General features: G+C 38.4%; 2 protein-coding genes across 4 annotated transcripts in view; one reads left to right on the top strand and one right to left on the bottom strand.

Moving 5' to 3' along the window:
- LOC309631235 (uncharacterized protein) overlaps nucleotides 1–16,143 on the top strand; it is a 120,046-nt gene that overhangs the window by 62,491 nt on the left and 41,412 nt on the right. The window lies entirely within an intron of this gene.
- Nucleotides 10,581–16,143, bottom strand: part of TMEFF2 (transmembrane protein with EGF like and two follistatin like domains 2) — a 246,624-nt gene continuing 241,061 nt past the window's right edge. Inside the window, exons 9-10 of the mRNA XM_082397419.1 lie at nucleotides 14,367–14,525; nucleotides 10,581–10,912 (exon numbers count right to left, since the gene is read on the bottom strand). Coding sequence (XP_082253545.1) covers nucleotides 10,816–10,912; nucleotides 14,367–14,525 — 256 coding nt within the window. The 3' untranslated portion in view covers nucleotides 10,581–10,815. The remainder of the gene's footprint in view (nucleotides 10,913–14,366; nucleotides 14,526–16,143) is intronic.

Here is a 16,143-nt window from a genome sequence, read left to right as displayed (position 1 = left end):
CCATACTACCCTTTGCCCCAGCAGGGTGCTGCCTGGAAGCTGGTATGGCTTATGGAAGGTTAGAAGGGAAAAAGGGAAAAGGAAAAAAAAGACTCCAAGGCCCTCTTAGCAGCCTCTGTACTATCAACTTAGACTTTTGGGGCCTCTTTCAGAGCCTAGTAACTTTCAAACTGAACATGTCTTATTCAGCTTCTACTGATTTATGCCATAGCAGCATAGTTATGTTTCTGACTTACATAGCCAGTTATTTCAGGTAGGTTGGCCCAAGCTCAGAGAAGCCTTTAATTTCATTCATTCATTCATTTGTTCAACAAGTATTAATTGAGCATCTACAATGTTCTAAGAACTGTACTAAGCACTGGGGTCATACGAACAAGACAGGCTTCTTGATCTCATGAAGCCCAACATTCCTTGGGGTTAGAGGGACCAGAGATTTAAAAGAGATAGAAAACCAAGTAAACATACACATGAACAAGATAATATCTGATACAATATCATTTATAAAAATCTGAAATTATCTTGTTTAATTCTTTCCTGTGGCACCTATAACTCTAAGCAGAAAGAGCTGTGTGGCTAGCTGAGGTCCCTAAAATTGGAAGAGAGAAGAGGAGAGGAGAAAGGAGAGAAAGGTAGGAACACAAAGACAGCATCCTTATATTGAAACAGGTGTTCTGGTGTGGTTCATAAGTTGTCTCTGAGTATAATTTCAATAGCAAAAAATCAGAATAATTGGAACAATGGCAGCATTATTGAAACAAGCGTTTGGCCAGCAGGTAAATTTGAATGATGCAAGACTTCTGACATGATAGTACTATAAAACAAAAAGTAATGGAAACAGCATGCTCTCGTGGAGCAGAATGGATTTTGGTTTGATCTGGGTTCAGATTGTGACTGTGGCTCTTCCTGGCTCTGTGACCTTGGCCAAGATATTAACAACTTTGCAGTTGTTACTTTACAGTTACTTCGTCATAAAAATGGTGCAGTAATATTATGTTTCAGAGGCTCCTTGTAATACATAAGTAAAATAGTATTCATAAAGTGCCCAAAACAATTCCTCTCCTATAAAAGATGAGTAACACATCAATAAAGCAGGTTTTGTTTCTATACTTAGTCATAAATTGTAATTTTATGTATGTCATACATTATCACAATCAATAAATCATAGTACCAATTCTTAAAAGGCCTCAGACATAGCTAGAAAAAAAAGTCTTTTAAGGACAGTTTCATTCCATTACTATCAGGTCAAACAAAGGGTTTTGGCTGAAATGGAAGGAGTTTTGATTTTGTGTATTCAGCATCAAATCTGGCATGGTGTTCCTGTGAGTATGGCCACTGTTCAAGTCATAGCTTTTGAGGATTTTTCATACTGTGAAACAACAACTCAATGCAGGATCAGAGGATGGAAAATTCAAGGTTGATTCATGCATTTTAAAGTGAGAATGTCTTATAGCATCAGGCACAATGTGAAGCAGCCAGTGCCAGGGAGATGGTGACACAAGAGAACAGAAAGACCTTCATTTCAAAGAAGGGAAAAAAAATCAACAACTTAATCACTCTAAAGCCTCAGATCCTGACAGAAATATTTGCACTGATGGAAAGAAGGAAACAAAACACAGATGACTGGACCAATTTTCCCCCCAAATTACTAGTGGCTGTATACTATCTCTAGCCTCTCCAAGGATGTCTTTGAAAATCTCCCCCACAGAAGCCCTTCTGGATTCCAGGACTTGAAGAAGTTCTCACTGCTTTATATTTTGTTGCAGAATAAACAAGGAAGGATTATGAAGTAAAATAATTTTGTACAGTGTACCATGAGATCTCACATATTAAATGTAATTTTTGGTTAATGAGCCTCTTATACAAGTCCTTGGTATGCTACAGGTATCCAGTTTATTATGCATAGTGTTTAAAGGTATTGCTAAAGAAATTAACTCAGGCCCTGAATTAGGAATGTGTTTCTCTGTTTTTCAGTTTTCTGAAAATAAGGACCAATTTGCCTAATTTCAGTTTACAGTCCTTTCCTGGCAAATGCCATCTGCTCTGACTATAAGATCTTGCTCTTCCATGCGTTTTCTTAGGAGCTCGCAGGTTATCTTGTCTCTCTTTTTCACTTCAAATCCCTTTCTTATGGTATCCGGTCCTTTGTGTACCAGGTGAAAAGAGAGTTGACAAGGTGGCAAAAGGAAATTGCCATCTTTTGTGGTCAGGCAGTGCGGTGAGCATTTGGCCCCTTGAGGTATTTTTGTGCAGCTTTTCAGAGAAGCATTGCCTCGTCTTCACTGAACTGATAACGATGAAACTTCAATCCCTGTTGCCTTCAATCATTTTCTTACTGTGCCAGCTCAATGACTTGTCTTCTATTCTAGTTTTCTGGTACCGGGTCTGGCAGAGACTGGGGAAAAAAAATGCTTTTGGTGTGGGTTGCACTGAACTTCACTTTTAATTCCCCGTTAACGTGCAATCTGAAGTCTTATTCAGAGAAAAATTGTGTTCATGTTTGTGGCAAAAAGGAATGCAGAAAAGTGACAGATGTAAGATGAGAGAAGAGGCAGCCTTTAATCATTTTGTTGTCAAAGCAGCTTTGGATCGCCCTTTGAAGAAAACGTTTTCCTCGCCGCTTCTGGAAAACTAGAGACTCGTTCTCTTGCCCTTTGCAGATTCCTTACCCAGACGGTTTAAATTCCACACTGGATACAAAACTTCTAAACCCTAGCTCCTTGCTACAGAGCACTCCAGTTTATACATTCACATTGTGGAAGAATTGGATCTCTGCTCTAACTGGATCGAGACTCTGGTGACTCAGTTTACACATAATCCTCACAGACAGAAAGACAACGTTTGGTAAACCCCAGTGACGAAGGGACTTGTCTTCATTTGCGATTGGGCCAGTCATATTTCACGGAGAGGCTAAGAGTTAAAGCATACAATGTTTACAAAGTAAAAGCCTTTTCTTCCTAATCCCTGCATGACTATAATTAAGCAGGAGAGTTAATTTTATGTAAATCATGCATTACTGTAATTGGGCACAAGTGAACATTCGTGTACATCTTATTTAAAAGAGAAATATCATGTTATTATGCGGATGCTGGTGCAGTGAAGTCTCAGCCCTCTGGGGGGATGTCGGCAACCTCACCGGCTGTTCACCAGACTTTGGTCTGTGAGCTTAATTACACGTCGCTGGCTCTGCTCGTGCTGTCCAGTGAAGAACGGATCCACGTGCCTTCAGAAGAGCTGAGAGGTGGGGCTTCCCTGGGGCTTCCCTTCCAGATTCTTCCCTAACCTCCACTTCTAGAGCAGTCATTTTTCTCTTTCTACTCATCCTTTCACACCTAAACAATGCTCTCCAGTGGTTTGCTCCGCTTGGCAGTTCCGACCCATATTTTCCCAGGCAGACCACAGATGGATTTGTCTTCTGTAAGCAGGGGCTGGTCTGCTTCCCTCCTCAGCACGTCTTTTCTAAGGTTGCTCAGGGCTTTATGACCCCAGATCAGATAGTATCCAGCAGCCTGCATGTGTGATGGCCACAGCGCCTCCACGGCCCCGACAAGGAGGGGTAGCCGCTGGGTGAACTGTTCCTTTGTTCTCTATCTAGAGAGCAGATCCAGAGCTTTGGGACAAGGTTGTCCGGCAGAATATAAAGAATCTGATCTGCATATCTTGAGATCAAGAATTGTGAGGAAGAAAATATGCACATGACAAAACTTTTATTTTGAACACATTCTCCTCCTCACCCGGAGGCCTGAACAGTCATCTTTGGAGTAGTGCCTTGGCCTCGTTCTGCCCAGATTGCCAAGCCAGCTGCTGGCCTCCCAACCCCGTACACGCAGCAGGTTGGTCTTTTGAGACTTCAGGGCAAGAGGCCTTCCCAGGAGCACCACCTTCCTGCCCGCTGCTTACTTGCTGCCATCCCATATGCCTGCAATCCTGCTTAAATGCTTTAGACGTGCTCCTGTCTGAAGGACTATTTGAACGAACCATCTCTCAAATTCCTCTTCCCATAATTGCCCCCCTCCTCCCAATCCAGTTGTTGGCTGTGTCCCTCCCTCTCACCTTCCCCCAGCCTTTGATTCCTCTCTCAGCTCTTTCTTGCTCCTTTTCTTCTTCCCCTTCCCCCATATCGTTATTTCTCACTCTGAGGGTGTCTTACTTGAAATGCCGTTGGTCCAGAGGTTATGGATGTGAACAGATGAGGTAACTTCTAGCTAAGAATTTTTTTCAAGTAATTAGTTAGGAGGTAAGTGTGTTCCCTAGTGGCCACAACATTTTCTCTTTGTCTTTGTTCTTGTGAAGAGACCCCTTGACATAACACATAGTAGAGCCTGTTAGAAGAATAGACTGCCTTTACTGGACTAGTTCATCCAGTACAATTCAGTGCTCTTTTATAGTAGCTAACTTCAGCTCACTTGATGGGTGGCACCGATTATATCCTTTAAGTGATATAATATTCTTATATTATCTTTAATTATTCAGTTTTATCTTGTGCTCAAGTTTGAAAGTTGGTTCAAGTACCTTTCAGTATAATCAGGGTATCTATTTTTTAATAAAAGTAATAATAAGTACATACCTTAATTATTGTTATTTAATGTTAGACTACTTATACTAACTGCTGGTTGTGAACCAAATGTATTGCCTCAATTAATGCCAGGGAGCAGCGTTTTACTCGCAACATACAAGGCAGGGAAGAAGAGCCCAGTTTGGGAAACAGCTCAGCTCAGAGGTTAGCACCCTCATGAGCTGAGTTTAACTGAAATGTGAACTGTTGTAGGAATGGCAGCTTTGGCATGACCACCTTGAAGCTAAAAGATGGTGAAATGGTCAAACCCTTCTCTAGACTAGGAATCAGAGAGAGGCTTCCACAGAGTGAAAAGAGAACCAAAACTTCCTCATGGTGAGTGGAGGGTAAAGCTGCTCTAGCACCTCTAGATCTCAGTAGATCCAAGTTAGGCCCAGGGACAATTAAGGAGAAGCTCTGTCGATGAGGCTTTATGGGTACACCTTGGACAGTTGCAGACTACGAGACTGAGAATAGCTTGCCAGTAGTATGAGAGCACTGAGACAGCAAGGGTAAGTAGTATGGGAGATGGTGGGAAATTAGTGTTATGGGGGGAAAGAAAGATAAACGTGCAAATGGATGGCTTAGAGATCCTCATCTAAACTTTTCGAAGGCCTCACTGATTCTCAGCTGAGAGAGATTGAAACTTACTCAAGAACCACACCGTATATGTGTGTAGTTTGATAAATCGTGCTTAAATGACTGTGAAACTCTGTAGCTTATTCTTTAGTGAGCATTCAGTTTATTAAAAAATGTTTTATTGTCTTATAAAAACCTCAACCCATACTCACAGAAATTATCTGAAATGACATACATAAACACCATGGTGTTTATCTTTTGTTGGTGGGATTAATTTCTGTGTTTGACTTACCTATATTTTCTAATTTTGCTAGTTAACCAAGTGCTATTCATGTAACATATTTCTTAATAATTTGTTGTACTGTGGTGACAATTTGGGTCATTACTCTCTGCTTTGTTTTCATAGCCTGGCTCATAAAAAGGCCTTTGTTTTCAAGGACTAAGTCCATGGATTGTGGCAGAGAAGGGCTTTAACAGAGGATGGAGGCTTCATGAGGTGAAGGAAAAAGGAGGTTAGGATCTTGAGAAGGGGAGGAAGCCCGACAAGGGGAGACACCCACAGGGAGGAAGGGCACAGACCCCTCTCCAAGTGTGCCCTGCAGAAGGGGTTGACTGCTTGACTGGATGGGTCCTGAGAACCGCTGCCTCCGGAGGCCACTATGGCTAAGCCTTGTGTAGAGGGTGTGCCTCTGTTGGATCAGGAAGACTGGCAGGTACGGCAATGGCAATGGGACCACTAGGAATAGAGGACCAGGACTGCTCCTGTCCTCTCTCCCCCTCTCTCCCATAATCCCTGATTTTGGGCTCTCATTAACTCTGAATTAGGTTCTTGTGCTGGATTGAATTTGGTTACATTTCCAAAGTAAGTGGACTAGTAACGTAGATTTTTGTCCAGAGTGAGGCTGGAAGGAGGCCTGACTCTGACCAGGTGGGCTGCACATCATCCCCGCCTTCCTGATGTTGATTTCAAAGGGCCTTACTCATTTGCATATTCAGGCATTAGTTATAAAAACCAATACCATTACCTTATATAATCCTTCATCCTTCATATAATATGGATGTTCATATAAAGATATCAGTTAATTCAATGAAAAGGTTTTTGTGACTGATATCCAGATGATTAATTATGTAAGTGAAATGTCTACTACATATAAAGATATCAGTTAATTCAATGAAAAGGTTTTTGTGATTGATATCCAGATGATTAATTATGTAAGTGAAATGTCTACTGTTACTAGGAACAGAAACAGCTGGTTCAGGTGCTGCATGACTTTGGAAAAGGGAAGTAGCATCTGAAGATAAACATTAGTAGAGAGTCTAACGTGACTTTGAGATAATCTCTGTCATATTTCAATAGTCTATACTGACTTTTCCTCAAGGATTCATGAAAGTAAAGAATTTGGCCTTGCAAAGTCACTGCAATATTGACTCACTCATCTTGTGCCTGGAAACACACGAGAGGTTTAACGCTATGTGCTTTATCAGGATACACCTCTTTTAAAATGAAAGAATGATCACTCCTCTTGTTCAGACACGATGCCAGTGGACCCATTTGAAAAAAGAAATAATAGGAGCGGTATTTTTTTCTTAACTTATATTGTCTTATTTTCCCAGAAACAGCTCTCTTGTCCCCGAAGAGACAAGAAACGCTCCTTTGAGTGAGCATGACTGCGTGGTTCCTTCTAACTCTAACCATATGACTCCCATTATGCTTTATTTAACTGATGACATATCGTTCCTTCTTCTTAATTACTTTTACAACAAATATTTATTGTATTCCTAAAAAATAATTTCCACATATGGAAAGGTCACTCTGTGCATGTCCTTGTTCTAATCAGAACATGGATTGTCTTGCTTATCTCTCATAACAGTCATATTGAGTGTGGGAAGCATTTTTCTCTTGATTTTTAAATACGAGGCATAAAGAAATTAGGCAATTTGCCCAAGGTTAAGTAGTTAGTCAAGTGGAGCTTAGACTGGGATCCATTTCTGTCTGGCTTCAGAGGCCAAGTTTTAAGTACTACACTCTCCTTGGAGGGACCCAGTCCCCACCAAACCCAGTCACCCTGAATCACCTCATTCTATTTTTAAGTTTTTGAATAGAGCTGAAAACTTTCTAGTTTTTGTTGTTGTTGTCTATTGTTTGGTTAATCCTCACCTCCACTTCTTTTGCTAGGATGTGAGCCTGAGAGTAGAGATCGCTCCACTTCATTGCTGCATAACAGCACCTAGAATCATGTCTGGTATGACATAGGCACCCAATAAATGTTTATTGAATAAATGGAAACAATTGGCAAGGCACTGATTTTCTGCCTTCTTGCTCCCAGACTAAGGGAAAGACAGACTTGCATGGACAATTAAGGAATAACATGGAAAGTACCATAACAGGATTAGGAAGACAGCCAAGGGGGTCAAGGAGGCCTCACTGATAAGCTATTACTTGCTCTGTGTATTATGGAGAGAAGAAGGGCATGAAGAGAGTAGGAAAAGTAGATAAAATCTCAGAAGCAAGAAGTCAGGGTTTGTGTGGACAATGATGACGTCATCCTGTGTGTCTCACATCCTGTGAAGAAGCACATTACTCAGCCTGGAGATTCCTCCTGGAGGGTCCCCAAGCACTCTGAACCGAACGTTATCGTAGCCTTTGTTACATTCTTTATAATTTACTATTTACTTCCCAGTCTCGCCAATGGGGCTGTGAGATTTTGATGCAAGGACCAGGATGATCTCATCCGTTTCAGGCAGGGACTCTGCCTTATTTATCCTTGTCTTATAGCTTAGTATGGTGCTGGTAATTGGTGGCCCTCAGTACATGTATAATGTATAATAAATGGATAATGAATAAATGAGTGATGAATGAACGAATGAGTGAATGACATGGCTTAATAGCAGTTTATTTAAAAAGAGTTTTGAATTTAAGTTGAGCAGCAAAAATAGCTAATGTGGTCTTAGGTAGTAATAATAAAAGTATAGTGCCTGATTTCTGAATATCTAGAATCTTGGAATTACAGAGATTAGAAGTGATGAGGAAATTGAGACCTGAGATGTGAGATGACTTGCTCATGGTTCCACGCCAAATTTGTGATCAAAGTAGGACTTGAATTTGGAGATCATGGCTCTCAGTTAAATTTGCTTTCTGCAAGTTCTACTATATTCTGTGCTTGTCAGACCACAACTGTAGCACACGGTGCAATTATGAGCTCTACACTTAAGATATATAGTGACAAAGTAGAGTCTGTCCAAGGAAGGATGATGCAGATGTTAGGGGAAAGTGGAAACCATATCACATGAATATCAGTTGAAGACATTAAGGATATTTCACCTGGAGAAGAAAATACTTGCAAAGGGTGAGAAAATACTTGCACAAGTGAGTGGGAAAACATAGTATCTGTCCTAATATTTTTAAACATGTAAGTCATTATTCCTTTGCTCCAGAGAGGAAAAATAGAAGCCATGGGTAGAAACCATAGAGAAGTAAATTTCAACTCAATATGAAAAAGAAATGGTCTCAAAATTAGAATTGACGAAGAATAAAATCCCAAGTGATAGATATATGTAAGTAGAGGGTAGATGATTATGTTAGGACAAGATTGTGAGTTCCTTTAGAGTAGAGGTCATGTTTTAGTTGTGTTTCCCTAGGACCTTGAATAGTGGCTGGCACATAGTATGTACTCACTTAAGATTTGTTATGCATCTTTTTAAAAGAAATTTTTATTGGACTATAGTTGCTTTACAATGTTGTGTTAGTTTCTACTGTACAGCAAAGATTTGTTATGCATCTTTTAAAAGGGATTCTTTCATGGGTTGGGTGAGCATAGAGGTGAATAGGAATGTACTGTATTATTAACTCCAAGGACTTTTCCAACACTTAGGTTTATGATCCTTTGATAAAAATTCACACAAAGTAATATATCAATATTTAATGAAGCAAGTCATTTCCTACTCTTACAAGTAAAAGTCAGTGGAATTGTTGTTTCCTTCTAACTCTACTAAGCCCTGTCATGTTGTATTTTTGTTCTTCCTTTAGGAGAAGGCAAGGTTTGTTTGCCACGACTCCTGTCTTACACAAAGGAGATCAGGGCTAGTTACATCTCTGCACCTGGTAATCAAACTAAAATTCCATGTGGAAGTTTAAATAGTGTGTGTTTGTACAAGTAGCCTACGACCAATTTATGGAAACACTTGAGTGACGGTTATGCTTATAGATTCACACTTTTCAAAGTGATGACTAACCTAGAAAACCAGATTTTTCACAGAGTCCTAAATACTATTTAGATTGTCACCTTTTAAAAAATGTCTTAACAAATATCTTAAATATCACTTCAGGAAACTTATTTTTCACTGAATATTTTCTATTCAGAAAGTGTTGGTTTGACATTTGTCCTTTTTTTTTTTTTGTGGACACAGAAGTGTCATTCCTTTCAGTACGTGCAGAGGACATTTGAAGGAGACAAAGAAAGTTTTATTTAGATTTACTCTGTTAGCCACAGAAAGCTATGAAGGACTAAATGATAATAAGGCAATTATTTGATTTGTTACTTTCATCTTATTCTTTGAGAATTTTTACAGTTTATTTTTTTCCAAAGTGGTCATACATATTTGTGTGCTCAGAAATCTATATCGATTTCCCACCAAGGTCTTTCATATGCTATGGGATTAATTTTCGTTCTTATCATATATATAAAGCACATTTCATGAAATATTATCACCTTAGTTCCATTTCAAATAATGGTGCTGCGTTAGCCATGAAGTTATTCATGAGGTATTTGGTTGTGATTCTAATTTCTTTTTAAAGAACCATATACTGTAAATATAGCAAGGTGCTTCTGAGAATTCATGATTTGGTGTTACACATTTAATGATGTTATTAGAATTTCTTCCTAGTTGTTAATTCCACTCACCTAAATGGAATAGATTTTGTGCTCTGTGTATTCCTAATACATAGCTTGTTTAGGACCTTTCAGATATATGCACTTAACTGGGAGATTCTAAGATGTTTCCCAAATAAAAACCAATATCTTCTTTCCCTCTCCTTTATGAGTTATAAAGCACTTTCCCTCCCCCTCTTCTTTGATTTAATTTATATGCCAGAGATTTTTCTGCTCTGGGGATGAAAATGGAAGACCAGGGAAGAAAGCTGATAAAATAGAGATGATTCAAAGATCTGAAATATTTTTTCCTCACTCGATAGAAAGTAAACTATTTTTTCTCTTTTCCAATAACCATCATTTCCCTTGATCTTGGAATCACTTAAAACCTAGCCACTGAGTCCTGTATAAACTAATGCTCTGTCTCAAGATGTGGAGAAAGATAAAATACTGGTACTTGTACAGATTGTACTAGCTTGATTATATTTACAGTTAGGAGATACCGCAAATTTAAGAACGCCAAATTTTTTCTCATCACTGAGTATTTATTATATATAACAAATACATGGGAAAGAAAAAACTATATTGTGTGATATAAATAGTTTATTTACATTACAGAAAAAACATCAAGACAATGTATACTATTTCAAATATATCCATACATAATCAAATATAGCTGTAGTACATGTTTTCATTGGTGTAGATTACCACAAATGCAAGGCAACATGTGTAGATCTCATCTTATTCTTTTGTCTATAATACTGTATTGTGTAGTCCAAGCTCTTGGTAGTCCGGCCACTGTGCAACATGCTCCCTTTAGATTAACCTCGTGGACGCTCTTGTTGTGTTGTCTGAACTGTAGTGCCCTGTATTTTGCTTCTGTCTGTGAATTCTGTTGCTTCTGGGGCATTTCCTAGAAGGTTGGAAAGTTTACAGATCTTAGTCCAGTGCTATTACCTAAAGTCTGGTCCCACAATCACAGAGTGAAGTTGTGGATTAAGCAAATTATTAAAATATTTCAGACGAAAGAATTTATTATTAGCAGAAGCTGGAATTATGTTGGAAGAGGTTTTTGTTTTTGTTTTTTGTTTTTGCTTCTCCTTGCAGTTGTCTTTAAGCATCTGTTGAGGAGAACTGAAGAACAGAGGTGGAAGTTGAAGAGGAATATGTTTACCTAGTCCTCAACAGCTTACTCATCAGGGCTCAAACAATGACTCAGCACAATGCAATCAAGCAAGTGTGAGCTCATCTAATCTCATGTTAAAGGTCTTCAACAACTTGATACTTTAAATGTCCCAAGGATGAATGTTATATTGACATTTCAGTGCTACAAGTTTAAATCCTGTCAAACCAGAGAGTGAGCCAACTGTTAATATGGGATATGTAATGAAAAGGGATATTGTTTTGGTTCAGCCTAATATCATTTTGTATATTAATGTTATAAGCTAGAGACATAAATCGGTACCAATTATTTAGCTTCTATAAAAAGCTAAGACTCAGTCAAATTATCTGAAAAGCTCTGATCTAGTAGCTTTTCTCTTACAATAAAATAATGCTTTGACAATACAAATAAAAATAACAATATAAAGTTCATATAAAATCCTATTATAATAAGCTGGGGGTGTCAGAAAATATATATTCATATATATGTTCATATGTGAGTAAATGTATATAGTATATACATATATGGGTTTTTTTGGGGTAGATCTGTCAAAATGAACATGGAGCTGGAAGTCACATTCCCAGCAAGTGGGAGCTGGAGATAAAAGACTGAAAATACATCTTCTCAGCAGGGCAACTCTCTTCATTTCAGAACATGTCTCTAGATGTCTGTATTCTTTATGACACATGTTTATTCAGGAGAAGGACAGATATTTGACTAAAGTAGTAAAAACAAGGGGAAAGAATTAGGAAAAGAAAGAAAGTGGGAAGAGGAGAAGAGAAAGAAAAGAGAGGTAGAAAAGAGGAGAGACCAGGGGACAATGAGATTAAAAGAAAATTGAAGAGAATGAGGGGACCTCTGCTTCGTGTAATTTTGTAAATCTTTTAGCAACTAGATGTTTTGGAAAAGGTCTTGATGGACGAGTGTGGCCAGGTCACCAGGAAGAGAGGGTTTGGGCAGGAAGGGTTAGAGGGGAGGATGGCCTAGCTGGAAAGTCTGGTTTTTGTGCAGAATGTTTTCAAGTGAATGAAATGAATCCATACTGAGAATAGTGTAGTTTATTGACTAGTATGACTCTTGGATTTTGGAAAGCTTGGATTGCCTAGGAGAGTTTTATAAAATGCATTACAATAATGCCAGTTTAGTTCATGTGCTATTTCTCCTCCTCAAAAGTAAACAGAAGATAGGTTTTGTTTTGTTTTGTTTTTACATGGAAAATGAAAACAGCCGTATGTCTTAAAAAAATGGCTTGCCTAATTTGGAGCTCAGTTAGGTTGTCTTGAGCATCAGAATACAGACATCTTGACCAGCCAAGGGGCAGTATGACTGGTGGTTAAGTGCACAGGCTCTCATACTAGGCAGCCTAGATTCCATTTCTGCCCTTATTGCTCAGCTGTGTATACCCAGCAATTTGCTGACTTCTCATACCTCAGAGTCCCTATCTTGAAAATGGGGATAATTGTTCCTTCATAATGTTACCAAATGTATATGTATATGTATTGGTGTGTGTGTGTACACATATACATACACACACACACACACAGAGAGACACAATTCCTGGGGAGATAAGGACCCTATGTATTCCAGTTGTTTTTATTACATATGGGAATGAAGTTGATTAATAAGGCTTCTAAACATCTGCTGAAATATTTAAAGTTCTGCAGTTTTGTCAGTACATGAAGTAGCAAATCAAATTGTTATGATTTTATATCTATTAAATATGAATTTCATTTTTCATGTGCTGATATTACTTAGAAGGCTCAAGACCCCTGGAGTAATGTGGCACAGTTTCCTGTGTTTTAGATTCCTTTCTATCTTTTCTTTTATACTTAGTATTTTTGGTTTCTTGAGTTATTTTTATGCTCCCCAGAATCAATTTTAACGTAATCCACTGACTCACTTGGCATCTAAACATAAGAGTCAAGTTGATGAACTCAACTTGGCTTCGAGTAGCACAGAGCTCCCGTCGATGATGTTCCCTTAAGCCGTTAGGCCAGGGAAGGATCTATGAACCATATTTTGTCTTTTTCAAGAGCAAATGCCACACTTGTCCTCAAAGAAGATAGAACAATACAGATATAGAGATGTATTATGGCCTTTATTTTCTAAAGATACGATACTTTCTTTTATTTTCTTGTCTTCTTAAAATAACTTTTTGGGAAGCATTCTGATTTACTGTAGAGCTGCACAAATGATTGAAAGTCTAAATGCCTTGTGAATTTGACAAAAACCTTGAAAAACTTCCTTGGAACTTTTATCTCAAGCAGAGTGAAATCAGATCAGAACAAAGAATCTTCAGTAACATTTCTGGTTAGACAGGACATAAATAATATGCATTCGGTTTGGAATCTAATTCTTGGTTACCATGAATTTATACGCTAATGAAGGTAAGCCATACCTGGCCTCCCTCCTTTACTCCAAGCCCAATGCCAGACATTACTAATTATTCATGGTTTTCTTTCCTGTTGAAACTGGATGAGATCTCTGTACTTCTCTCAACCTAACTCTCCAGGAAACAATTACTGTCTGACTGTTTGGGGGTTTGATATGAAAGCTTGTTGTGAAATTTGCTGCGTGTTTCCATATATCAAAGGTTTTCATGTACTACAACATAATCATTCTCATTATAACTATTTTCTTTGAATTTTGTGATTAAAAATTATTTTGTTAAGATAAAAATGTATTTGTGGTTTATATCAAATATGTTAAAAATGACTATATGTGAGAGTTATACTTGGAAATATAAGTGCCCTAAATGAGAGCTATAATTTAATACTTTTCTAGGCCTTGTATAAAATCTATTCTGTGATGTCATTTGGCATACTAATCCGAGTAAGTCAGGAAACACTGCTCGTTTAAATAGTCTGTTAGTAGTCTGAATGAAGACTGACTTTTTATAGCTAAAAGAGAAAAGCATATTTAAACAAAGATTGGTATTACACATTAGAAGGGGAAAAAAGACCTTTCCTTAGAAAATAAATAATCCTCATCATAATGCAAAAATAAGGAAAAAAATTTGTACCACTCCAGCACGAAAGTCAATGTCTTTCCATTTGGCTATTCCAATGCTGTTATGCTGAGGAAATAGGATTCCAGAGAATGGATGGCTGCAGAGTCCATGAAGGGACTTGTAATTAGAGAGCTCTAAGACAAGGAGGAATGACATATCCCTTCATGTGGGTGGCCACTGAGTACAGTTACTGACCTTGTGATGCAGAGGACCACCACACAGATGACGGCAATCTGAATCGTTCCAATCACAGCTGCGATTAAGACGTACTGAAATCGGACGGGGCCGGGAACAACGTATAGTACACTGTAGTCCTTTTTTTCACAGTGTTGTCCAGTATAACCAGCATCACACCTGGAAGAAATAGTGTCCAGTTACCTGTAGTTGCTGGACTCATTTTTATAGTTGGCCTACAGCTATTTATCTTCATTGTGAAATTAGGGCCTTTTGTTTCCCTTTCCTGCTCTTAAAAAAATAGTACTTTGTAGATATGCCTTTCAAATACTTGTTTTCAATAAGATCTCTTTGTGTTTTTTATTTCAAAGATAATGCAGTATCTTTTTATACTTTATTATATGAGTTTGAAGATAGGAGAGTTAGTAGATAATTTGTAGTGATAATATAGAGAGATGAGAGAAGCCCAGGAATAATTATTCTTTCTATGTATATTTTTTCAGGTGAGCTTTACATTTTATTTAACTTGCTCTTTAATTAACCTAAGTCAACATAATTGCTTGAGAAAAGACTTGTTTCTGATGACATGAGTATAAAAAATAGTACTACTTATCTATTTTTGGATAAAGCATTCCCTATGCTACTGTTAGAATAAATGTTAAAAAGTGTTAGGGCCAGAGGTACAACAAGAGTGATTTCTTTAATGTACTGGTCATAAAGTTGTCTGCTTATGGTAGAGAATTAAATTTCAGTAGGAAAAAAGTAATTATGATGTAGGCAATATGGTTGGTTCGGCAAAACAAGCCCACGCGCTATTCATCTGAGGATGAAGGCTGCTTCTCCCTCGCTCAGCCCTCATCAGGAAGCTCAGGTAGACAATCTGCGTGTTAGGATTAGCATTTGACCAGGAAACGAGGAAACAACTCACATGAAAACAGTACTAGTGGGGATCAACTTGTCATTGACTTTGTGCAACTATTTTAGTACTTCACTTTGAATTTCTCATTATTACGTCCTGGGATCTTTCCTCTCTGCATCGGAGGGGTTTAATAATGACGACTCTGCTGGGGATGACAGGGCAGCGGGTGCAACGTCTCACTGTTCCTGGCTGCTCTACTGGAAGGCAAGTGCTAGTGTTTTCAGTGAAGGAAAACATGAAAGGAAGGCAGTTCTTGAGAAAGAGAGAGAGAGAGAGAGAGGGAAAGGGAAAGGAAGAAAGAAGAAGGAGAAGATGAAGAAAAAGAAGAAGAGAGGGAGAGGAAAGGAGAGGGGAGGGGGAGAAGGGAGGGGAGAGAAGGAACAGAACAAGAGAGAGAAACTCCTTTCAGTGTAGAGCAGCAATATGCAACCTGTTTCATCATTTGCCACTTGTATATTCCTTTAATAAAAAATACGTTTGTTTTTTTCACTTTGGCTTTATCGTCTCTGAAATAATTATGTTCTATCCATGAGTATTCAGCAGATATTTGTATTTATTAACTAAATCCAGACAAGCAATTTCTTTGTGTCTCAACTGAGTCTGAATCTGTGGAGGTATAGCTAATATCTCACTCTACAAGCCTTGCGGATAGTGGATCCTAGCAAAACCAAGATTGATGATATTTATTAGAAGACCTGAAGGACTTTGGAAAAGGCAGCCTCCCAAAAGCAACCGTGTTATCTTTAGGCCTCATCCATTCATCTGTTTGAGAAATATTTATCAAGTACCTGATCTGTGCCAAGCACTGCTCTGTGTCCATGGGAAAGAGTGATGAATAAACCAGAGGAGGCTGTGTCTTTAAGGAACTTGTAATGCCCA

The sequence above is a fragment of the Balaenoptera borealis genome (genome assembly GCF_965194805.1).
Source record: "Balaenoptera borealis genome assembly, chromosome: 6".
Taxonomy (NCBI): domain Eukaryota; kingdom Metazoa; phylum Chordata; class Mammalia; order Artiodactyla; family Balaenopteridae; genus Balaenoptera; species Balaenoptera borealis.
The sequence above is the reverse complement of the archived record's forward strand: the minus strand, read 5'-3'. Positions and strand labels throughout refer to the sequence as shown.